The sequence below is a fragment of the Trichomycterus rosablanca genome, chromosome 8, assembly GCF_030014385.1.
Source record: "Trichomycterus rosablanca isolate fTriRos1 chromosome 8, fTriRos1.hap1, whole genome shotgun sequence".
NCBI classification, from domain to species: Eukaryota; Metazoa; Chordata; class Actinopteri; order Siluriformes; family Trichomycteridae; genus Trichomycterus; species Trichomycterus rosablanca.
This window is the reverse complement of record NC_085995.1, coordinates 8403524-8429078: the sequence shown is the minus strand read 5'-3', so window position 1 is coordinate 8429078 and position 25555 is coordinate 8403524. Positions and strand designations below refer to the sequence as shown.

Here is a 25555-nt window from a genome sequence, read left to right as displayed (position 1 = left end):
TAATTGTTTACATGCATGACTGTTGTGTTATGCTACTTTAAAGTTTGCTAGCTGGCAGAGTAAAGGGTGCAAACGACTTTAAACTGTCCCACTTTTACCCTTCTCAAGGTCTAGTACACTGCTCACAGGACATGTTAAACCAGTATCCACTTCACATTGTTTTAATTAACATTTCTCACCAGCATTATGTAACATTTAGCCAAGTTCCACACCTAAAGTCCACAAAGCCAATGTCAGATGTAGCCAATTCTGTTGAACTTTAAACAATAGGTTTTATCATAAGCCTAGCAATTATATCCAATTAAATATTATACATTAGCAATCTAGTATGCACAGTCTTGAAATAGTTGCTCAGTTACTGTATTGTTTGTTAAAATACATATTACTACATATTACTTCTCATTACAGTGCTATTACTGCATTGTACAAGTTTGTGCATACACCCACAAATGAAATGCATTAAAATAAACATATCTGTGTGTTTACGCAAGGACAATAAATGTTGTATTAGTGTACTTTTCAACAGTAAATGTGTTTACATAATTAACACCATTTGTTTTCCAGTTGCACAGTGTGCAATATTGTGTTCTTTTATTATACGAACTCATAATTGACACATAATTCATTTTTTTGTTATTCATATTATATATCTATTTCATAGTTATTTTTTATATAAAAATCTGAACAAAGTTGTTTAATATCTAATTATTTAGAGAAATGTTCTTATTTATAGGTGACAAAAGCCAATTACAAGTTTGTATTGTTACTAGCTACATTAGATTGATCAGAGTCAAACTACAGATTATCAGTTTGTACAATTCACTCTTGAAATGTTTCACATTTTAAAATGATAGTTTATAGTTTCACTCATGTAAACCAAATTGGTTTTACACACAGTGTGCTAGACACTTTGTTTTGCTTAGATAATTAAAAATAAAAAGCATTGTAATAAATAACTTACAGAACCTCTTTTAGCAGAAGTAATGTTTCCTATAGCTACTGACCAGACTTGTACAACTGTGGAAGGATGTGATCTGATGTTACATGTGTACATTATTCCTTGTATGTTGATTAAATAAGAGATATATTATTGAAAATTCATTATAATTAAAATAGTAAATGTAACAATGTATTGTCTGTTCAATTCTCACCAATATGACCACTTTATTGACATTCAGCCCATTACTGCAGTGACTTGAGTTCTGGACGGGTACTTAACAGACAAAATTGTCTGTGCGTGAGGAAGGAGTGGGTTGATGGGGATTGCTGCTGCAACAGTGAAATCTACAAACTGTATTTCCAGAAAGGTTGTGACATTTTGTAAAATGCAATAAAAAAAAATGGGGGCCTATCTGACCACGCAACAGTTAAATATCTTTTGGTCCATCTGAGACCAAAAAGTCCAAAGAACTTAGTGTTTCTGTATAGGTTTTCTCCTTGTGTAATAGAGTTTCAGGTCTCGATGCAGTGGTATACTGTGTTAAATGACAACATTTTGCTTAAGCACTCCCAAGCCTGAATGTTTTTACAATAATATGTAGCTGGTAGAATGTGAAAGACCTAAATTATTTGCAATCTTGCATTGAAAAATGTTTTTTTTTGTACTGATTGACAATTCTTTCACAAAGTTTGGAACACAGTGGTGAGCCATGACCCATCAGTGCTTGTACAGAGTGAGCCTTTAATGGACCATTTTAAAACTCAATCATGATTTCTTTATCTGTTATCAAATCACCTGCTTATTGTGGAAGATTTTAAAACAGTGAATCTTCAATATTTGATCAACATTTTTACATTTTGTTTTGCCTCTCTCTCTACCTTTTTGTAGTGTTGCAGGCATCAAATTCTAAATTTGTTTATATTTACAAAATACGTACAATGAAGTTGACCAGTGAAAACATTAGAAATATTTTCCTTCTATGTTTGTCAGTAAAAAAAAAGGATATAAGAGGTTTAACAAATCACAGATGCTTTTTATTTTTTGACTGCATTTTACCAAAATAGCTTTTCTTTGTACTATCTGGTTAAGGATAATACATTTTAAATCTTATACAGGCTGTGAATTAATATATTTTTTGCTCAGTAAGTAGTACTGTCACCTCACAGCAAGAAGGTCCTGGGTTTATTCCCCAGGTGGAGCGGTCCGGGTCCTTTCTGTCTGGAGTTTGCACGTTCTCCCCGGGTGTCTGTGTGGGTTTCCACCGGGCGCTCCAGTTTCCTCCCACAGTACAAAGTGAGGTAAATTGGAGATACAAAATTGTCCATGACTGTGTTTGACATAAAACTTGTGAAGTTATGAATCTTGTCCTGTCATGAATGCAACCAAAAGGTGTAAAAAAAAATGCTAATGAATGAATAAATGTATTACATATTGTTCTGTTGTAGATGCACATCATGACCTACCTTGGTATTTGTGATATTTCTGTCTTGTAAACAGTTTTAAGTTTGATAGATGCTTGAGATATAACCTGCTCAGACTGTTCTGCATGTGTAACGCAGTGTCCGTGATGTAACAGTACAGTCTGTCATTGTAAACATCCATTACGTCACTGACCGCGTTCGACGGCCGGCGTGTCTCCGGTATCCCAGCATTCAGCGCGACCCGCAGCCTACTGACAAAGAAAAAAAAAGCAAAAACAAGAAGGGGGATGCAGAATACCTCACTTCAACAATAACAGTGCGGGGAAAGGTAAAATATGATTTTACTGAATCTATTTCTAGTGATCCGAACACGATGGCAGGAGAATGAACTGTCTGGGTGCACCTTGTTTATGCGGTAATGAAATAAACACTATCATCACTGTGGCTTGTTAGCCTCGGCTCGTCAACAAATCCTCCTTTCTGTTTACTCCTCATTTACATGAAGTCTTAGTGGAATAATCTCGTTATGATTGGAACTGCATTAAAACGATTCTTCATTACTCGGCTTTTATATTTTTATAAGTGGAGGAGGATGTGTTTAGATGAATAGAATCTATAAAGCACAGCATGAATGTGTATGTCCAATCGTTGCTACTTTAGCTCGTGCTAACCAGCTAATGCTACCCAAAATAGGATGAGTTTTAAAAGCCTAAACCATGGTGACATGCAATGACAACACAGAATAATATTTGTAACACTTTGTGTGATTTAATTGCCGTGACATTTTTAAGTTACGCTCTAACATTATGCTTAGTTTTGGTCTACATTAGCATCAAGCTAACTGTTGTACATAATAAATAAATGAAGACTAGCGACTCTAGGGACTCGCATACCGTCTGTTCGTGTAGGTACTGCTGGCCTACTTTATAATTCGGCATCTCAGGACATTATGGTTTATTTTGATCATAAGTAAACAACTAGCTTGTATGAAAACTCTACATCACCAGCACTTTTAAATGTCATGGTGTGCTGTGTTGACGTGACACCGTTGCGAAATGTTTCTGGCGTTTGAGGGTTCGGTAAACACGGTCACGTGATCATCCACGTGGCGCTGCAACTCACGGTAAGAAGAATGGCTTTGTTTGTCATATATACATATACAGGTGTACAGTACAACGAAATTCTTTCTTCGTGTATCCCAGCTTGTTTGGAAGCCACCGTACAACGCCCCTGGTTAAGGGCCTTGCTCAAGGGCCCAGCAGTGGCTGCTTGGCAGAGCTGGGATTCGAACTCTCAAGCTTTTAGTTGATAGCCCAAACCTCTACCTAGGCTCCCACTGTCCCAATCGTTACATATCTTGAACTCAGTCGAAAGCATCATGGCCAATGCTCAGGTGGCGCAGCGGTAAAAAGACACGCTGCAACCAGAGCTGGATTCTGAGTACATCGTATCGAATCCAGCTCTGCCTCACCGGTTCGAGGCTGAGTGGCTGTATGAGCAACGATTGGCCGGTTGCTCAGTTGGGGGGCGGGACAAAGAACCGGATGTGGGTCTCTCTCTGTCAGAATGCGATTACGACCTCTGACGGCTGATTGAAGGCGCCTGCACAGAGATGAGGAAGAGTGCCCTTAGGGTGTGTCTCTCCGCATGCAACGCTAGGTGGCACAACACTCATCAATGTGCGGGGGGCAAAAATGCTTCCGGCTGCTGCCCGTGTTTCGGAGGGGATACGGGTTAGCTTCGATCTCCTCGGTCAGGGCAGGGTTCGGCATAGACAGAGAGGAAGCACGATGCAAATTGAACAATTGGATGCGCTAAAGGGGGAGAAAAAGGAAAAAAAAAAGCATCATGGCCAAGACATCAGATATCAGGAGAACGTTAATGTACACTTTTGAAATGATGTGCCAAATACAGTAGCTGGGTGTCGTAGACTTGTAACATCAGTGTTAATACATGTCAGGTGGATCATTGCTCTCAGACGCCAAAGGAGGGTCTTGGTGCATTTTGCCTAGTCATTTGAAGGTTGCCGGTTCAAGCCCCATCACAGTCAAGTTGCCACTGTTGGACCCCCGAGCAAGGCTCTCAACCCTCAATTGCTCAAATTATTCAATGATAATTGTAATTCGCTTTGGATTAAAGCGTCTGCTAAATGCCAACAATGTAAATGTAACCCTGAATCGCTGTATGACGCCAGGAGCATCCTGTGACGAGAACTGTTAAAAGACCAGAGAACGATTAACAGACATTATGCGTCAAAAAGAAAGTAGCTCCAGTCTTTAAATGTAGACCTACAATGATTAATAACAGAATATGTGCTTTTTATAAAGATGCCAGTAAGTTTAAACAGTATTTTACAATTTCAGCAACACTGCTGCACGTGATACACTCATACCAGAATGCACACTTTGCACTGCACACTATTATGATGTTAGTGTTATTGTGGTGCTAAGAATGTTCCACCACCAAACATCATTTTTTTCAGTTTGGGTCATACAGAGCTCCGTTTTGATCGGTACAGGGGGCCACACTCAATAATTGTATACCCAGGATGCTTGGGTGGCACTGCAATCTAACACGCTAGCACACAACCTCTGAGATCTGAGTTCGAATCTCAGCTGCGCTATCGACCTGGCTGGGCGTCCAACACACACAAATTAATTAAAGGGTGAATTTCCTTGAGGTGCATAACAGGTGCCGACTGAGTAGTGGGGAGAGTCACTGTGTGCGGTAATGGTCTCTGTGAAGCTTTATTACTGTCCAGTGTATAAAACAGTGTGCATAAGTCAGAAGGAAGCGCATAACAGTACTCGGCCCAAGTGCAAGCGTCAGGGGAGTGCAAAAGCAACAGGGAATTGGAAATGACAAGATTGGGAGATGAAGGGGGATTTTTATCAGCTATGTGGTTGGTGTAGAACATAATCAACAGAATGAATGTACTAGATAGGTATACCTAATAAAATGCTCAGTGTGTTTATGGTGTGTACACATATTACATGCAGGTTAACCTGTGGACATAGGTAGTATCTACATACTTTGGCAATTTTACAAGGAAATGATCAAAATAGCATGTACTTTGCATATATGCCAGCCACAACAACAAAACCACTGACAGGTGAGGTTGACTGTCACTTTATAGTGGTATCTTTCAAGGGTTGGGAAGTTGACATGCTAGAGGGGGAAAAATAAATGGAGCTGAGCCACTTCAACAAGGGCTATATTGTGCTGTCTAGATGCTGGGTGTTTAAAGCGGTTGATGAAAATGAAATGTAATGAAAACTGTATATACTGCACCTTTGTTTTTCAAAGATGATCATGCTGCAGAAGAGCAAGGCCAGCTAAAGTTGAAGGGAGCTTTTGCACCCTTGGATCCCAGAGAGGGACAGAGAGAGTATAAGCTGAGAGGCTACAGCGCACTCAGTGTGTTCCAATGCAGCAGCAGAGCCGCCAGCCTGACCTAGTGGAAGGAAGACTTCCAGTGTTTGTGTTTCCTACTGAGCTGGTTTTCTATGCAGATGAACAGGCCTCACACAAGCAGGTGCTCACCCTCTACAACCCATACGAGTTCGCCCTTAAATTTAAAGGTGAGATCAACAGGAGTCTGGATATTTGTTTTACAAAAACACAAAGTTTAAATTTATTATTATTACTATTATTGTTGTTGCATTATATAACTGTGTTTTTGTTCTTTCAGTTTTGTGTACAGCACCAAATAAATATGCAGTAGTGGACGCTACTGGCGCTGTTAAACCACAATGCTGTGTGGACATGTAAGCCATACTTAATTTCTTTATGATTGCAAACTCTAAAGCAATATGATGTTAAATGTATTTTTACTAGGATGGTGCAGCGGTAAATTACGCTAGCCCACTACCAATGGGGTCCGGGGTTCAAATCCCCAGCAGTGCGATTGGCTGACACGGTTGGCTGTATCTGAGCGGATAGGGTGGCCAAGCCCTGCAATGTATTGCCATCCCGGGCCCCGCCGATTCCTGTGTAAACCGGAGTCACTGGCAACAATGACCAGGATAAAGCAGTGACGAACTGGAAAATAAAATGAGAAAAGAAGTCCAACAAAGTCACGGACAGGTGTCTAGTTATCTTTGGCCATATAGCGTATGACATGTCAGTTTGAGGATTTGCATTTTAAAGCCTGCCAAACCAGAATTAAATCCAAATAAGGCAGAGCTAAGTTACAGTCAACTTATTTAAACAGCGTGTTTGGCATGCCCATGGCTTAAATTGTTTTTAAAGTCCAATTAGTTTCCGTTGATGATGTTTCATTCTGTACGCAGCGTGATCCGGCACAGAGATGTGCGGGCCTGCCACTATGGCGTGATCGACAAATTTCGGCTGCAGGTATCTGAGCAGAGTCAGAGAAAAGCTTTGGGCAAGAAGGAGGTGATGGCCACGCTGTTGCCCTCAGCGGCTCAGGAGCAGCCTCAGAGCCGACCTCAGGAGGAGGAGCGCAGGATGAAGGAGCAGCTTACCGACAGTGTGTTCTTTGAGCAGACCACATTCCAGACAGGTAAACAGCATTTCTTTCATTAGAGTCAGATAAATATTGCTGATTCTATAAATAGAACAATTAGCCAAAATATTAGAATCACTGTCCAAAACTCTGCATGGCAATGCATATACTGTATATATATACAGTGTATCACAAAAGTGAGTACACCCCTCACATTTCTGCAAATATTTCATTATATCTTTTCATGGGACAACACTATAGACATGAAACTTGGATATAACTTAGAGTAGTCAGTGTACAGCTTGTATAGCAGTGTAGATTTACTGTCTTCTCAAAATAACTCAACACACAGCCATTCATGTCTAAATGGCTGGCAACATAAGTGAGTACACCCCACAGTGAACATGTCCAAATTGTGCCCAAATGTGTGGTTGTCCCTCCCTGGTGTCATGTGTCAAGGTCCCAGGTGTAAATGGGGAGCAGGGCTGTTAAATTTGGTGTTTTGGGTACAATTCTCTCATACTGGCCACTGGATATTCAACATGGCACCTCATGGCAAAGAACTCTCTGAGGATGTGAGAAATAGAATTGTTGCTCTCCACAAAGATGGCCTGGGCTATAAGAAGATTGCTAACACCCTGAAACTGAGCTACAGCATGGTGGCCAAGGTCATACAGCGGTTTTCCAGGACAGGTTCCACTCGGAACAGGCTTCGCCAGGGTCGACCAAAGAAGTTGAGTCCACGTGTTCGGCGTCATATCCAGAGGTTGGCTTTAAAAAATAGACACATGAGTGCTGCCAGCATTGCTGCAGAGGTTGAAGACGTGGGAGGTCAGCCTGTCAGTGCTCAGACCATACGCCGCACACTGCATCAACTCGGTCTGCATGGTCGTCATCCCAGAAGGAAGCTGACGCACAAGAAAGCCCGCAAACAGTTTGCTGAAGACAAGCAGTCCAAGAACATGGATTACTGGAATGCCCTGTGGTCTGACGAGGCCAAGATAAACTTGTTTGGCTCAGATGGTGTCCAGCATGTGTGGCGGCGCCCTGGTGAGAAGTACCAAGACAACTGTATCTTGCCTACAGTCAAGCATGGTGGTGGTAGCATCATGGTCTTGGGCTGCATGAGTGCTGCTGGCACTGGGGAGCTGCGGTTCATTGAGGGAAACATGAATTCCAACATGTACTGTGACATTCTGAAACAGAGCATGATCCCCTCCCTTCGAAAACTGGGCCTCATGGCAGTTTTCCAACAGGATAACGACCCCAAACACAACCTCCAAGATGACAACTGCCTTGCTGAGGAAGCTGAAGGTAAAGGTGATGGACTAAACCCAATTGAGCACCTGTGGCGCATCCTCAAGTGGAAGGTGGAGGAGTTCAAGGTGTCTAACATCCACCAGCTCCGTGATGTCATCATGGAGGAGTGGAAGAGGATTCCAGTAGCAACCTGTGCAGCTCTGGTGAATTCCATGCCCAGGAGGGTTAAGGCAGTGCTGGATAATAATGGTGGTCACAAAATATTGACACTTTGGGCACAATTTGGACATGTTCACTGTGGGGTGTAGTCACTTATGTTGCCAGCCATTTAGACATTAATGGCTGTGTGTTGAGTTATTTTCAGAAGACAGTAAATCTACACTGCTATACAAGTTGTACACTGACTACTCTTATATCTGACTACTCTTACTCCTACTGACTAAGTTATATCCAAGTTTTATTTCTATAGTGTTGTCCCATGAAAAGATATAATAAAATATTTGCAGAAATGTGAGGGGTGTACTCACTTTTGTGATACACTGTATATATATATTTTTTTTTTTAACTGTGTATGTCACAGCTGTATTAAATGTTGGGCCGCTGGTAGTTACTCCTAGCTCACATGTTGAATGCAGCAGATATGATCAGGTATAAAGACCGGCGTGACTTAAAAGCAAAATTGTTATGGGTAGCACTGTCGCCTCACAGCAAGAAGGTCCTGGGTTCGATTATTAGGTGGAGCTGTCCAGGTCCTTTGCATGTTCTCCCGTTTTCCTCCCACAGTCCAAAGATGTGCAAGTGAAGTGAATTGGTGATACAAAATTGTCCTTGATTGTTTTTGACTTTAAAGACTTGAACTGATGAATCTTGTGTAACCAGTAACTACCTGTCCAGTCATGAATTTAACCAAAGTGTTTAGAGTAGCCAATGTACCATTAACTTTAACATGTAATAAAAGTAAGACTTTCTTACAATCTAAATATTATGACTTATGACTATAATTAAAAATATAAATATTTCGACTTTATTCTCAAAATCTAAATATTCCAAATTCATTCTCGAAGTAATACGGTTTTATTCTCAATGAATTATGACTTTATTCTCGAAGCATTACAGTTTTATTCTCGAATAATTTAGACTTTATTCTTGAAAAAGGGAAAAAATAAATATAATATAAAAAATAAATGTAGCCTTGATGCTCCGGATTTTTGCTTTGCACACAGATTCTGTTATTGCTTATGTTGCAGTTCCGTTTAATGTCGCTAGGTGGCACAAAAGCTTAATTAATGCAGACGAGCTGAGCACGTTTTCATTGATCGTTTCATCATTTGTGTGTGTGTGTGTGTGTGTGTGTGTGTGTGTGTGTGTGTGTGTGTGTGTGTGTGTGTGTGTTTAAACAGAGTCTCGTACAGCATCAGGAGGCCCCAGCTTGCTGACTGTACTGTTGGCTTTGGTGTGTATGGCCGCTCTCATGCTCCCCACTCTGGGTGAACCGGAATCCTCAGTGCCTGTCTACCTCCACTTAAGTGTTAACAAGAAACTTGTAGCTGCTTATGTATTAGGTGAGTCACACACTATGTACACTGAAATGTATTAGGTTTTATTCACCATTTTAGTTTTTGTGTTATAAATGGATGTCCCAATATCATAGTTTCCATTTCTGATCAGCCACTACCACTACTGATCCAGTAGTGACATCTGCACAGTAATTCATCTGTTAATCTGAATCCCTGTAAACAAGTTAAAGAAAGAAAGAAAGATGGTGATGTGTTTAATGAGAATTTGGGTCCTGTATTTATCTGGATCATTTTTCTTACATTCAACAACATGAGATGTTCACAGTTTAAAAACAGTCCTCAAGTACTAAAACGTGTTGGATTAAGACATTTCTTTTAATTAATTGTAGACTGGTTTTGTTTAATTAATTATATGATTGGCTATGTCTGGGTGGTGGGGTGGGGTGGGGTGGGTTGGGGTCTTGTGCCCAGTAATTTCGGTTGGAAACAAACACACCACAACCCTGACCAGGATAAAGCAGGTGATGAAAATAAAATGAAAAAAGTTTTTGTGGCCTGATTTATTTGTGATTTCAGATCCAGCTGTTTTTGTGTGGTTAATCTGTAGATATTGCACATTTTCCATTGATTTATATTAAGAATAATGCATAATTATAATAATAATTAAATGAAGTATTATTTAAACGTAGGGTTTTTTAGCTATACACTATAAATTGTTTGATCTTTGTTCTTTGCAGGTCTCCTTACAATGGTTATCCTCCGCACATGAAGTGCCACCGGATGATGGCTTTGTACAAAAAGGAACTGAAGAAAATGTTGAAAACTAGACATTTGCATAACCAGAAGGGTTATAAAAAAGGGGGTGAGCAAAAGAAAAAAAGAAAAGCCACCCCCTTTGAACAGGAACTAACTGCTTAAACATTACAGATGTCTAAATATAACAAAGATGCGAAGATCCTGGGGCGAGGGAGGGAGATGCTCTGGGTGGACATCCAGGAATACTGACTGAGCTGGCAACTGAGCCATGCTGACCATCAGGGAAGGAGGGAAGGGTGTGTATAAACATGTGGAAAATGTTAAATTAAATTTCTTTTACGTCATATTCTTAGTCCGTGTTGGTTTGTTCTTGGTTTGTAAATTAAACAAACACATTTGTGTAACAAAAATAGCTTGTTAAAAAAACTATGCCATTATAAGTCTGGTTTTAACTTATACAGTCTCAATTTAGACCTGTTTTTTAAGAATGAGCAACATTTTAAAAAAGGCAATTATTTACTTATATTGTAAAGAGCCAGAAACACAGTGGCACAACAGGTGCTGCACAACAACATGGGTCCTGAGGTCCAGGCTTTAATCCTCCCTTTGTCACTGTCTGAAGAGTTTTGCATGTTCTCTTTATCTGTGTTCTTTTTCTGGAGATTCCAGTTTCCTTCCACCTCTAGAGTAACATTCAGAAGGTGACGTGGCTGCTGTAATTCTCCCCATAGGTTAAATAAACGACAACTGACATCAATCCATCCAACCCATCATTAGACATACATACTAACTACTTTTAGCCATATAGTGTACGTTATAATTAGTGAACTGATTACCAATTTGACACCACACATATTTTTTGCTTTACCAGATAGTTGTTACGATTCATCTTAATGCAAATAATTGACATAAGCCGCTCTCTGCTTTTAAAGCAAAGGGGTTTCACATGCGGTGTAGAAACTGAGATGATTAAGGTGCAATTTCTTGCTTACTGTTGTTCCTGCTGTTTTCAGGTGGTCTGGCAATTATTTAAATAAAAGTATGTTGGAAAATCTCATGGTGCTCATGGTGATCCAGGGGCAATTTATCACATCAGGAAATTTCTACATTCAGATTATTAAACCACTTGCCCTGACAGAGAAGTTTAAGGTGTTTGTTTTGGCTCTGTAGCTTCCTCACCTCAACCCTCCTTTCTAAAAATAAATGCTGTTTAATGATTTTGTCAGGTAGAACTTCGAAGGGCTCAACTGCACAAAAGTTCCCCCCAAATCTGCAGTTAGGGAACTGTGTGTTTTGGGAGGAAAACACACTTTGTAGCTAATTTTGTCACTTTATTGATTAATAGGTTTATTATTGGTTGAATGTAATAATTTAAAAATAGCTTTTTAGTCAAATATAAGCACTAAATTACTAGCACTAAAGGCCCAGTTATTAACATCATTACAGCCTGAAGTGTATCGGATTGAATTTGATGCTTTCCAATCAGATTTACTGGTACGTTTTTATGCTTGTATGTGATTCATTTAATTGACAACACAATTCATCCACATAAACATAGGAAACAATGTTTTAAAGCACCACTATCACTAAATTTTGGCTTACTTGCTTCTGTAGATTTAGCTTAATCTAAATTCAATTTAGGATCCGAGTAGTAGATTAGTATCAGTTCCAGTGGTAGTGTTTTATACTGAAATCAGATCAAATACAGCAATTAGGTGAGATACAGGAACACACACACACAAACTGTTGGACAAATAATTTATTTTGTAATCTGAAGATCACTTATAAATGGGACAAGGAAATATTTTTGTCCATTTCGAGCAGAGCTCAACAAAGATTTAATCCTGTAAGCACTCAACTCACTCCAACATAGGCTTTGTGTTTACGCTTTAAAAGCACTGTTCACAGAGTCCAGACGACAGCGTAAATTAAATAGTCCACAGGACAAAAACAGATCAAACCACAAACACTTCAACCATCGATATAGTACAGAAAGAGGGGATATCGACCCTCTTGCTGATTTCGTTAGCAAAGTAAAACATTCAGAGAAAACGAAGGAAACTGCCATTTCACCTCGGTCTTTTTCCTATACGGTGTTCTAAACCACACCCTTATTCCACTGCAGTGAAAAACTATACAATCACATCTTTGCTCACAAATAAAATCGAGTTTATAATGCATATCATGCTCTGAGAAAATAAACCCATTCTTTTTTTTAAATGAAACTCTTAAATTTATAAAACCATTTACAAAAAAAATAATATTTACTAAAAGAACTGAAGCCCAACTGAAAAACAATTCACACAAGTAGGCCTACAATTTTACTTACATCTCTTATATACAGACCTTTTAATGGCACACTACTTTTAAGTATCAGTAGATCTTTCCCTAGATGTGAATCAAGATTACAAGATTTCAACAATACATTTGTGTCTCTATCAGCAGCTGGTTCTTTGCAGCAAGTCCACTCCGTCAAAAAAAAAGCACAAAGAAATAATTATTTGGATGACAACGTGACACAGTGCTGGATAACGGGCTGGAAAACGCACCACAGTGAGTAAAGCTATGTCCAGAATGGCAGAACTGTAACTGAACTGAGATACAGTCTGCTAATGTGCTGTAGTGTTCAAATCCTGGATTTAGTGGTAACCATTTCCCTAAAATCACATCCCTCTCTCATGTTCGGACACCTGAACAGAGGATGACAAGCAGTTCCTCTCGGTGTAATTAGTAGGTACTTGCTAATGTTTTTACTCACTGTTCTGTCCACATGAATGTGAAGAGAGAACAAACCCAATGCACTTGACCACTCGGAGGACTTCGAAATGTACGCAACTGCATGTGCACCCTGATAAAAATGCACCAAAAGGCCAAATGTCAGTTAACTGCTGGCGCACTTCGCATATTTACTTTCACACAGATTATAACTGACGAGCTAATTACGAACACTAGAACGTATTTACATACTTTACAAAAAAACAAAAAAAAAACAAAGCAGGAACAAAAAAAATAAGTTAAATCTTTCACACAATACCTGTTACCTGCTATGATATACAAATGAAAGGACAATAGTAAAAGCCTTAGATGCGTGCCATTGAAACTAATGGTACTGTCGCTCCAACGTTGGCGTTCCTCTACATTTCATACAGCTACGTTAACAAATTCATACAGAAACAGCAGGGCTCTGGAACGCTCTTCACTTCATTATGGAGCTTTGCCCCTTTATATAGCAGCTGGCGCAAACAGCATCCACAGTCTTCGTCCGCATGAAGAGTACAGTCAATGCAAAACACCTACAGGGCTTTGGTTTCATTTAACACAGAGCCAAGCTTCCCCGCTGTAGAAAGCAAATCGAAGATGAGGACGAAAGCGAGGCTGGGAAGGCGTGGAACAGAAGCACGGGAGACTCTCGTCCGCCACCGAACAGCACTCAGACATGTGGCTCACTTGGGCGAGAGATCCTGCAGGGGGGTGAAGGGAGAGTTGCTGGAGGAGGGTGAAACCCCTTCCATTTTAGCTGGAGATCCTGAGGAGGATCCGACACTGCTTAGACTTCCATCCAGCAGATCTGAAGACAGACTGGAAGAAGAAGAAACAAGCAAAATTTTTTATTTTTATAGCCTTAAACATTTTTCTATTTATAACCTTTGCAGCCAATTTTGAATTTGCTCAATTTCCCCAACACTCCTCTGACATGGCTAAAGCTGCCGGCTACTGTTCTCTCTGTGTTGTTCCACCACTCATACCACTCATGCTAGCACATCAACCAGACAGTAAGAGTCAGTACTGAAGCAGCACGGAGGTAAACCACTATCTAGCCTCCCTTCCAGAAGACATGGAAAATTGTGTCTGTTAAGTGCTTGGCCAGGACAGTGGCTTCATGTATATATGGTAATCAAAAACAGCCAACACAGACTATATGACCAAAAGTATTTGGACACCTGACAATGATTTGTTGGACATCCTATGTCAAAAACAAATTGTATTAAAATAAAAATGACCTCTGTGTTCTTTTCAGATAACAGGACATTAAAGTATGTCTGTGAGAATTTGTGTCCATTCAGTCAAAATTTGTACGGCTGGGCTCTGATGTTGGTCTAAAAATCTTCAATTGATGTTCCAGTTCATTCCAAAACTGGTCGGTAGGGCTGAGGTCAGTGCTCTGTGCAGGCCACTAGAATTTCTTTAAACTAAGCTTTTCTTCATGTCTTTATAGACCTTGCTTTGTGCACAGTCATACTGAAACAGGAAAGGACTTCCCTAAATTGTTGCTGCAAAGTTGGAAGCATATATTTTCCTTTATATAGTTGATTTATTACACCTGTTAGCAACTGTTGTGGCTGAGACACATGAATACAAAAATAAGAAGGGGTGTTCCAATACTTTTGTCCATACGTATTTATTTATTTGTTTGACTTTTAATGCCATGTTTAACACGCGTGTCATTCTATGGTAAGATGGGTATTATATTTCTGTCTGCTTATTTTATCTTGTCTTTATATTTTGGGGCTATTTAATATTTTCATTTTTACTTTTGTCTTATAATGTGTTTTAAACCAGTACAAACAATGACTACCGATGCCTCACCAGGAGCTGCCGTCAGACAGATTAGTCGATTCAGTGGACAGCACGGTGGTTGTGCCCTGGAAGAGTCTCTTCGGCTGACTTTCTGCCTCCATATCACCTGAAACTGCCATTCAACGTGAGATTCAGTTAAAGAATAGTAACACAGAAGGTCAGCAAAGGTGTATCCTTGTGTTCTGTGTAGTGAACTATTAAATGATTAATTATCCTAACCACCCCTACCAACCTAATGGATTATGAACTGTCTAAACATACGAAGGATAACACATTCACCTTTGCGTTTGATAGTTTGGCCGAGGATGCTGGGTCTAATGCAGTTACTAGGGCTCTGACTCCTCCTGCTGAGCACACAGCACACAACAAACACACACATGCACACACACACAGAATTCCAATGAAATTCAGCATAAATTCTCAGGTACTACAGGTAAACAGGATTTCTGAGTCCTAGTGTTTTCTGAATCTTTTCCCCTTTGCCCATTATTTCTGATCTTTTAACACTGATTACACACGTTATGGTGGGAAATTTGTGATAACTAACAATTTTAATGAATTTGATAAAAAAAACCTGTACATTGGACTTGGACATTTAAACTTCAGTACCGACATCAGATAAAATTGGCAGGCATGGCACCAATGCATTGCTAAGCACGCCAAAGTAGCACATTTACTTGAAGGAAAGATGGAGTATGTCAGAAAAATAGTCAGATGTCAAAAATGTCCCAAAGACAGAAAATGGTGAAGCGAAACTGGTTTTGCATTGACCTCTAATATTTTGCTGCTCAAAGAAACACATGGACAGAAGTTTCTTCCTCCGCTAGATAAGCTAACACCATTACATGATTCTTATTATATGAAGTTATAAGACAAAAATAACAGAGTATACAAATCTCTTTCATCTGTTTTTGGGTTAATCTGCATGAACTAACCTGAAGCGACGAGTTGGGCTGGGGATGGGGCTGGGATTTAAACCATTGCTGCTCACCAAGATTTGTAGAGATGGAGAGAAGCACTGCTGCTCATTGTGGAAAGAACAAATCCAGGATTAGGAACTTTATCATCAACTATTTGCAAAAAAACAGGATTGAGCATAGTAATGCATACTTTAACAGAATATACACTAACCTTCTTTCCGAGCCCTCTGGTGGGAGATGGAGCAGGGGAGACCGGCCTAAAATCGATTCGCTTCGGGGACGATGAGGAGGACTTGTCAAAGTCATTATCACTCTTTAATAACAAACACACACATACATACATATTGTCAATGCACTGATATTAGGGCCATCGTTTGACAGTAAATATTAGAGTAAAGCTACAAACTAGGTGTCCATCCCACTGCATTTTTACCTTTTACACATAAAAGTCCTATTGAACATGGCAGTCTAACATGCTAGCTGAGCTGAGAACTGAGACCTTAGGGTGCATTCACATGAGAAGCGTTTTGCTCAGCGCTTGGCTTGAGTTAAACACCAATAAAGTGCAAATATGAGACGAATCTGCATTTGTGCATCTGTGTTTAGCTGGATTTTCCTTACTGTTTCACTTTTAAACTTATGTTTTACAGCTTGGGGTGCTGAGAAATTGTGAGAGTCAGCTTTTCAGAGAGTCTAAAACGTTTATTGTTATACTCTTAACATGGTTTAATGTATTAAAAGAACGACACAGGAACAATAAACCACTTAATTATTACTGCTCATAATTTCCCTCTTATTTTCTGTAACCTTTTTTTCCCCCTGAGGTGACTTGGTAAACCCCCAGAAATTGTACTAGGTCTTTACCTGGCAGATTGCTATGTAAGTTTATTTATCATTTTAGCTTTAAGATGTTTTTAAACACAACACCCACCTGGTAAATACCTGGGTAAGAATGCACGTTAAAATGCTTTAGTTAGTTGTTGGAGTGCTATACTACCAACACAGCCTGAACTTGAGAGGCTGGTGGCCCTGTTAACTCCATGTTTCTCTAGCATGCTTGATTCTACATGTCCATGATCTCATAAGTAGGAGAGGAGGACTTGTTGTGGCTATACAGCCACAGCATGCAAATTTAGCTCCAATGTACACCGTCACATGTAATTAAATATGCAATAAACAAATTGGATTTAAGTTACTATTAAAAGTTCTGTGCTGTGGTTAATGGATATTTACCAGACTAAGACTCTCCTCCCACGATTGGCTCATTTGCATAGCTGTCTGTATCTCCCTGGAATGAGAAAGTAAGTGTGGAAAGGAATGAGTGAGACATGACGACTTACAGGTTTTTGGCTTTTGATTTTTCTTTCATTACACCAGTAATTAATCCCAAATAAAACAGAAATTAAAATGATATTTTTGCTAATCTTTTTGTTTAATAGCCTGGACTCCTTAATTGAGAAAATTAAGAAAAATAAAAATTTCAATTTTGGACCTTTTACATAAATATTTATATCATGATTTCAAATGACAGCTAGTAAAAAGTCTGGGTGTTGCACATTAGAGTCCCGAGGATTGGGTCCTGGGTTTGATACTGGCTTCCAGTGACACTGTGAATACTACAAATTTGGAACACTAAGTTCCTAGTCAAACTGATGCAAGTCTGAGGTTGTGACAGTCATGTGACAACAAGTGTTGGGGAACGAAAACTGAAAGATGACATTATTAATTGCACAGTAAATTAGCAAGGACACATAAATCCTCCCTGAAACGTGTTTTAACAGTCACTAGTATGTTACCTTTCATGAGCCGTTTCCCTGTTCATCACATCCACACCTTCCTCCTATAAAGACACACCGGTGTAATATTTACTTAAGCAGAACTATACGGTATGTAAATTTTTATTAAACCCCATTAGCAAGTCCAATAAACCTCTTGGGTGAAACATACATTGGCTTAGACACACACAGACACACACAGACACACACAGACACACACACAGACACACACACAGACACACACACACACAGACACACACAGACAGACACACACAGACACACGTTGTAACTAATTTGATGATTAGTTTGACCTGTGCTTCAGTATTTATTTGAGTTTAAAGATGTCATACGGTATTTCTGATTTCTTAGTTTGGTGACATTTAGTGAAGCTACTTACAATTCAGTAGGTATTCAAACCCCTTTAGGGGGTAGTTTTTATGCACTTTATTTGGCTGTGGATTTGAAGTGAAAGTTTATCAAAAATGTATTTAAAAATTACAAACTTAAATCTCTAAATCTCTCATTAACAGAAGTATTTAGACCATTTGCTGTGGTATCTAAATTGTGTTAAGATGTAGGTTTAAAAGGGTATGTAAAGACTAGTGCTCCCAGAGGCCTCAATTTTAAAATGATTAAAATTTGGCACAACCTTGGACGTTCCTGGGCAATAAAAATCCTTTAGTAGCATCTGAATGTGTAGTAAAACTGTTGTTTAATGACACTTTTTGTATATACACTTTCTTATGCCTTAATAAAAACATCACAGAACTTTGTTAGAATGCAGCCAGATGCAGGTCAATGTTCGTTTCTTTTGTAAACATTCTGTATTGAAGCACAATATTTCTGTATCATTCAGAATTTTGTCTTAATATCTTTGTATTGATGTACAAATGGCATGGCCTGGAGTACCTGTACATTGAGCCACAAACTGCATAGAACTAGTACAAAATAATGTAGGAGATTAACACCAGGTACTTCTACTAGCTCAGTTTACTCAGGAAATAAAAACAATGGTGATTGTGTGAGTTTTATACTACCACTACAGCCTGTACTTTAGAGACTGGTGGCCCTGTTAACTCATGTATTGCTCTAGCAAGACTGTAGATCCATACTCCTAAAACCAAAGAGTATGACTGGTACAGCCATGCAATGCAGAGTAAATGTAGTTAAGAAAATATTTGTAAACCATTTGAAATCATGTGGATGAATGCATTACTGCATGGCTACTAAACATTAAGCAGTTTACACCAGGTACTTTTATTAGCTCAGTTCATTAAATTGGTGTCCAGAATTTTAATGTAACTTTGCACTGTGTGAATAACTTTGTGTCAAGTTAGCAAACAATGCATTTACCCAGTAGCATTTACACATAGCCTAATGTGGAACCTAATGCATTGTGTACATCAGCCCTGGCCCTCATATACTCTAAAGCTACACAAAATTATGGCTCAAACACTGGCTTAAACACTTTAGGCTTGTTATTCAGCCATTGAAACTGAAATGTTGAGAATCGTAAATCCAAAGAGCATTCTACCGAGTGCCCAGGGCTGCCAGAACAATACCACAAGGCAGCAGGAAGGTGATTGTTCACCCAATAATCATCAAACAGAATAGTTCAGAAAAAAAAAAGAGCTGATCCACCAGATTCTAGAAATCCATTATTAAAAAAACTGAGAAGGCATGTTTACCTGTTTGATCCTTTCAAGCCTGGTGCTAGGAATGCGAACTGGGGAGGATGGGACCTAAAACCAACAAGCATGAATAAAGAAAAAAAGAAAGCCTTGAGTAATGTCAGAATTAATTAGCATTTTTTTTCATTGCAAATGTACAAGAATTTGCATGACTATGTAAATGCAAAGTCGTGACACTAGCCATCAGCTGCTCCCATATTTAGGGGTCGCTACAGCCAATCATTCTGGTCCACATACCTTAGGTTTTTACACTGTATACCTTTCCTAACACAACCCCCTTCCTTATTTTTATCAAGGCACAAAAAGTGCACCTCCAAATGGCTACGATGCCCCCCACCATCATTGTAGGAAATTAAACAAAGAAAACCACATTTTGTACAAAATGATGAAAGATTGTCTAATGGAGGACATCTCGCCTAATTGTGGAGTTAGGTGTTTCAACCACACCCATTGTTTGTTTGTTTAATTCATATTAATCTTTAAGTTTTTGGAATAGGAAGTCCAATAAACTAATGGTCAAGTGTTCTGGAAATACTGGCTTAGTGGTATTTTTGAACAAAACACAGACTTCAATTGATGGCTCTAACAAACACTGCTGTGACCATCTAATGGTAGAAATGGTTTTAAAGCATATTACATACCAAGTTGGGTCTGTTGACTAAGGTCGTGCTGTTTCTCCTGCTGCATAGGATTTCTCGTTGAAAAACCTGTGAGCTGTCACTAAAGGAGGGGAAAAAGAATACTTATTAATAATGCTTAGTATTTAATATATGCAATAAGATCCATGGCAGCTATCACATCACAATGTTCTGGCAAAAATGCTAAATGTAATAATAACAGAGCAGCAGAACCAAACTCACATCTCTACTTTAAAGAGTGGAAGAAAAAGCTGCCCTACGGTCTGGGCCTGAATTCACTAAATTCAAAGACAAAAATGCCAATTTGATCTCGTTTACCAAGAATATTAAGAATCCTACGAGCAAATAGGACCTAAACTGTACAACATGGAACATAAGGAGCATGGAGTCTTTTTAATCAACCAACATGAAATTAATTGTTGAAATTTGCATGGCTTAATTTGTATGTAAAGTTATAATTGGTAGGGTTGAGGTTTACGGGCCGTTTTAACTCGCGTACATTTCCCTACAAATGATCTGTAGGTAAGTATACAACAATCAAACCAGATTTGCCTTGCTAATGACAGAAAACACATTATTATAATACAAGGTTGGCCCGAAAGGGGCCAAACAATGCAACTGCACCCAAGTCTCAGGGGGTTAAGTGTAAGTTGGTAATGAGAAATTTACAAGTTTTTAAATCAAAATAAGCAAAAAATATGACTAATTTTATCAAAAACTCATCTGATCATTTAGATACATTAAGCTTAAAAAGGTGTTAATCAGATCACAAGTATACAGTCTACAAAAGAAAACATTCTGTACTATTGCTGTAGTTATAGGTGAGCATCCTGCAAAGATCACACCAAAAGAACAAAGTGGGAAAAGAGAAAGACAAAGGCAAAAATAAACATTAAACTGGCCACTCTAGTCTGAGTTTCTCAGTCATGGTTCCAGAGTATCCCTGTCCTGCATACCTGCATGTCTTTTTACATTCAATTTAACTTACTGGTCAACTAAAACTCCTGAACTGTATTTGTCAGAGGACAAAAAACTAAATGTGTAAGGCAGGGCTACTCCAGGACCAGAATGTTCCACAACACCTTAGGGACAACGTACACTGGATTAATTAGACAAATCTGGCAGAAAAAAACAGTTGACATTGTCTCAATTGTGCATTGTTCGATTTTCCAACAACCCCAATGAGATGAGAAGGCGTAACCTAAAGAAGGCTGCTCATGCAAGGAATTACAGACTGGTCCAATTTGCCACCACACCATAGCGTAAGTTAAATAAAGCTAAATAAAACCTTGCTGCTGTTTAGAGGCTCTATTAGCTACTATTCTTTTAAGAATTCATATTAATTCAACAGTCTGGACTGTAAATGTTTGAATGGGTATTTTGTAAGTTTACATAGAATGAATTTATTATACGAGCTGGATCAATATCATAATTTTATTGCAGAATCATGTCAAATAAAATCACACTGTTTAAAAACTGTAGCTCTGCTCTATTTATTTATTTATTTATTAGGATTTTAACATCATGTTTTACACTTGGGTTACATTCGTGACCGAAATGGTAGTTACTCATTACACAAGATCTCAGTTCACAAGTTTAATGTCAAAAACAGTCCTGGACAATTTAGCATCTCCAGTTCACCTCACCTGCACGTCTTTGGACTGTGGGAGGAAACCGGAGCGCCCGGAGGAAACCCACACAGACACGGGGAGAACATGCAAACTCCACACAGAAAGGACCCGGACCGCCCCACCTGGGAATCGAACCCAGGACCTGTTTGCTGTGAGGAGACAGTGCTACCCTTCGTGTAAAATATTGAAAGACAGAAAGTGAAGTTACCTTAATCCGTTGATCATTGGTTCGCTGTTGGATCGCCTCAAGTGTCCGTCAGTCTGAATCAGAGCTGATGGGAGGTCGAGGTCGAGTTCCATCTTCTCTTGCGCCATCATTGCTTGGTTATTCATACTAGTTAGTGAACTTACTTTGTGTTGAGCTACATTGTTGAAATCTTTCAATCTCCCACAACTGGCTGGAGATCCTAAAATGATTTCAGTGTTCAGGCTGATGTTACCAGATTAGAAAAGAACCTAAAATACACGCACGCCCAACTAAAATCATGATCGTATAGCGTAGGAGTCCATGTCTAACAGATCTTAGTGTGATTATGGTCAGATCTGTGCTCCAGTACCTCACTGGTATTAGTTTGCCTTGTTAGCTTAGCTTGATGCTCCAACCCAACAAGCCAATTGGAACGAAGGGGCAACAAAACCCCAAGTAGTCTCCATGCACCCGCTGTACAGAAGGAATTAAAACAAAAACAAGTCCACCATCCAGCAACAGAAAACTTTAATAAGAAGTGGAACTAGGTGCTGAACTGAGTAATGTTCTTACGGTTTGTGAAAGAGAAGTAATGTTAGCATGCTAGCTAAGATCTGCTGCACAGGATCTGATGTGCTAGCCTGCAAAGCAAACTCCTGAATTAATCTATTGCTGAGTAACAAATCCTCCTTTTATAACGTCTTTAAGTCTAAATGAAGCAAAATTTCCTTCTGCCCGGGTAATAAAAGAATTCCTCAGCATGAACCATGTCAAATAAAGTTCTGTTTATCCCATAAACGCCGCAGTGGACCTCCAGCCTCAACCGAGCCTTCCCGCCCCTTCTGTTTTCACCGCACTGATCGACACCTCGCTGAGCCAATCATATCGCGCCGATTCGTAGGCGTGACCTTTTTAAAGGCGAACCTGTTTCTGAGCAGCCAATCAATCACTAGCAGGCTCTCTAACCCGTCCCGCCTTCACTGTCGGCCCAGTGAAACGCATGCGTGCTGACTTCTCGTTCCTCTCAGCTCTTTGTTAGTGATAAAAACAGAACTTTGTAAAAAATAAAGAATAAATAAATGTCCGAATGTTTTCTTCAAAGCAGCATTTATACAAACTGACAATGAATACGTGGCTTTGTTCACATGAAAACTTGGCACACATTGGGACAGCAGCATGGGCTTATCATGGTACAGGCCTAACTAATAATAACAGCTGCTAAGCTACATATGACTCAATATATGAGAAGTGAGGGGTGGAATAAAGCAAACATGAAAAACTTCTATTCATACAATGACCAAGTTCACTTACAAGAGCAGTGGCCAGTGTGACATACATATTTACGAACCACATTTCTAGAAAAACAATTTGTTGTAGGGCATTTGTAGCCTAGTGGTTAAAGTACTGGACTAGTAATCAAAAGGTCACCGGTTTAAGCCCCACCAATGCCAGGTTATCACTGTTGGGCCCTTGAGCAAGGCCCTTAACCCTTAATTGCTTAGGCTTTATACTGTAAGTCACTTTGGACAAAAGTGTCTGCTAAATGCTGAAAATGTAATGATAACAAGAACTTGTGGTCTGTTTATTCACTTTAACCTTTTACTGATAAAGGTACAAAGAAATGACTAAGTTTTGACTACTTGATAGTACAACCCCTGGCAAAAATTATGGAATCACCACTCTTGGAAGATGTTCTTTCAATTGTTTAATTTTGTAGAAAAAAAATAAATCACAGACATGCCACAAAACTATCATTTCTCAAACTGTCAACCCTCTGGCATTAAGAAACAATAAAAAAAGAAACAAATATAATAGTTGTGGTCAGTCACAATTGCTTTTTTTTAGATCAAGTAGAGAAAAAAAATATGGAATCACTCAAATCTGAGAAAAAAATTATGGAATCATTAGAAAACACTGCACCATTATTACTTTGTTGCACCACCTCTGGCTTTTATAATGGTTTAAACTCTATGAGGCATGGAGTTAACTAATGACAAACAGTATTCTTCATCAATCTGCCTTCAACTGTCTCTTATTGCTGTTGCCAGATCAGCTTTGCAGGTTGGAACCTTGTCATTGACCATTTTCTTCAATTTCCACCAGAGATTTTCAAATGGATTGAGATCCGGACTATTTGCAGGCCATGCCATTGACATTATATGTTTTCTTGAAGGAAAGTTTTCACGTCCTTTGCCCTATGGCAAGATGCATTATCATCTTGAAAAATGAAGTCATCATCACCAAACATCCTTTCAACTGATGGAATAAGAAAAGCGTCCAAAATTTCAATGTGGACTTTGGCATTTATTGAAGACCATCTCCCCTGTGCCTTTACCCGACATGCAGGCCCATATCATCAACAACTGTGGAAATTAACATGTTTTCTTTAGGCAGTTATCTTCATAAATTTCATTGGACAGACACCAAACAAAAGTTCCAGCATCATCACCTTGCCCAATGCAGATTCGCGATTCATCACTGAAGATCACTTTTATCCAGTCACCCACAGTCCACGATTGCTTTTCTTTAGCCTACTTTAACCTTGTTCTTTTCTTTATAGGTGTTAATGGTGGCTTTTGTTTGGCTTTTCTGTATGTAAATCCCATTTCTTTTAGGTGATTTCTTACAGTTCAGTCACAGACATTGACTCCACTTTCCGGCCACTTGTTTCTCATTTGTTTTGTTGTGCATTTTCTGTTTTCAAGACATATTGCTTTGTTTTCTATCTTGATGCTTTGATGTCTTACTTGGTCTACCAGTATGCTTCCCTTTTACAACCTTCCCATTTTGTTTGTACTTGGTCCAGATTTTAAACACAGCTTACTGGGAACAACCAACATCTTTTGCGACATTCCACAATGATTTATCTTCTTGAAGGAGTTTTATAATCCTCTCATTTGTTTCAACTGACATATCTTGTGTTGGAACCATGAGTCATGACAATCTGCTTTGTGCAACAGCTCTCCAAGGTGTAAGCACTCTTTTTAAACTGAAGAATAATTAGCAAATCTAATCTGCTGCAGATGTTTTGTTTTTAAACTGCAAATTACAGAGTGATTCCATAATTTTTTCCTCAGATTTGAGTGATTCCATATTTTTTTCCTCTACTTGATCTAAAAAAAGCAATTGTGACTGACCACAACTATTATATTTGTTTCTTTTTTTTATTGTTTCTTAATGCCAGAAGGTTGACATTTTGAAAAATGACAGTTTTGTGGCATGTCTGTGATTAATTTTTTTTCTACAAAATTAAACAATTGACAGAACATCTTCCAAGAGTGGTGATTCCATAATTTTTGCCAGGGGTTGTAGAAATGGCACAGTAGTGCAGTGGGTTGTGCTGTCGTCTCATAGCAAGAAAGACCTGGGTCCTTTCTGTGAGGAGTTTGCCTGTCCTCCATGTCCGTGTGCCACAAGTCCAAAGACATGCAGTCAGGCCAATCAGAGCTACTAGAAATTGCCATAAGTGTGTGCCCTGTGATGGACTGGCAACCTGTCCATGGTGTTTCCTGCGTTCACCCAATGAATCAGACCCACCCTCAACAGAATAAAGCAGTAATAGAACAATGAATGAATGAATAAATAAATGAATGTACTTGAATTTTGTTCATGTAAACAAATTGAGAAAGTGATGCCCACAACACATTAAAAAAGGGACGGGGCAAAATAAAAAAAAATACATTAAAGGTTTACACAAATGCACTCAGGAGTTCTTCAGAAAACCAGTGTCACTTATCACACTCTACTTACTGCTGCACCAAGAAATTCAACCT

The 25555-nt window shown here is 39.1% G+C and overlaps 2 protein-coding genes, 1 long non-coding RNA gene and 2 other non-coding genes across 6 annotated transcripts; 1 reads left to right on the top strand and 4 right to left on the bottom strand.

Moving 5' to 3' along the window:
* Nucleotides 1-1952: 1952 nt before the first annotated feature.
* On the bottom strand, nt 1953-3394 carry LOC134319345 (uncharacterized). The gene is made up of 3 exons (XR_010013494.1): nt 3255-3394; nt 2404-2609; nt 1953-2307 (listed from the first exon to the last, which is right to left on the bottom strand). It is a non-coding gene; the product is annotated as an uncharacterized LOC134319345 (long non-coding RNA).
* mospd1 (motile sperm domain containing 1) lies at nt 2601-10706 on the top strand. The gene is made up of 6 exons (XM_063000453.1): nt 2601-2689; nt 5668-5942; nt 6053-6128; nt 6654-6886; nt 9490-9651; nt 10344-10706. Exons 2-6 carry the CDS (start codon nt 5789-5791, stop codon nt 10373-10375), a joined length of 657 nt encoding a protein of 218 aa, XP_062856523.1. The 5' UTR covers nt 2601-2689; nt 5668-5788; the 3' UTR covers nt 10376-10706.
* A 1400-nt stretch (nt 10707-12106) lies between these two features.
* On the bottom strand, nt 12107-22458 carry pabir2 (PABIR family member 2). 2 transcript variants are annotated; one of them, XM_062999808.1, is made up of 10 exons: nt 21804-22458; nt 19968-20046; nt 19324-19377; nt 17657-17700; nt 17094-17148; nt 16072-16173; nt 15876-15961; nt 15220-15287; nt 14950-15052; nt 12107-13941 (listed from the first exon to the last, which is right to left on the bottom strand). In XM_062999808.1, the coding sequence occupies exons 1-10, from the start codon at nt 21926-21928 to the stop codon at nt 13806-13808; spliced, it is 852 nt and encodes a 283-aa protein (XP_062855878.1). In that variant the 5' UTR covers nt 21929-22458; the 3' UTR covers nt 12107-13805. The 2 variants fall into 2 exon arrangements, with proteins under 2 accessions (XP_062855878.1, XP_062855879.1); XM_062999809.1 differs by having other exon boundaries at nt 15220-15284.
* On the bottom strand, nt 16836-16990 carry LOC134319705 (small nucleolar RNA U109). Its single transcript, XR_010013555.1, has one exon. It is a non-coding gene; the product is annotated as a small nucleolar RNA U109 (small nucleolar RNA).
* On the bottom strand, nt 18651-18785 carry LOC134319704 (small nucleolar RNA U109). Its single transcript, XR_010013554.1, has one exon. It is a non-coding gene; the product is annotated as a small nucleolar RNA U109 (small nucleolar RNA).
* Nucleotides 22459-25555: the final 3097 nt, after the last annotated feature.

Coding starts and splice junctions, on each gene's coding strand:
- mospd1 (XM_063000453.1), top strand. CDS start 5,789: ATGCAGCAGCAGAGCCGCCAGCCTGACCTAGTGGAAGGAAGACTTCCA. Junction 6,129..6,653: donor CCACAATGCTGTGTGGACAT/GTAAGCCATACT, acceptor TTCTGTACGCAG/CGTGATCCGGCACAGAGATG. Junction 9,652..10,343: donor TGTAGCTGCTTATGTATTAG/GTGAGTCACACA, acceptor TGTTCTTTGCAG/GTCTCCTTACAATGGTTATC.
- pabir2 (XM_062999808.1), bottom strand. CDS start 21,928: ATGAATAACCAAGCAATGATGGCGCAAGAGAAGATGGAACTCGACCTC. Junction 17,149..17,656: donor AGGGAAACGGCTCATGAAAG/GTAACATACTAG, acceptor TTCTCATTCCAG/GGAGATACAGACAGCTATGC. Junction 15,962..16,071: donor CCAGAGGGCTCGGAAAGAAG/GTTAGTGTATAT, acceptor CACAATGAGCAG/CAGTGCTTCTCTCCATCTCT.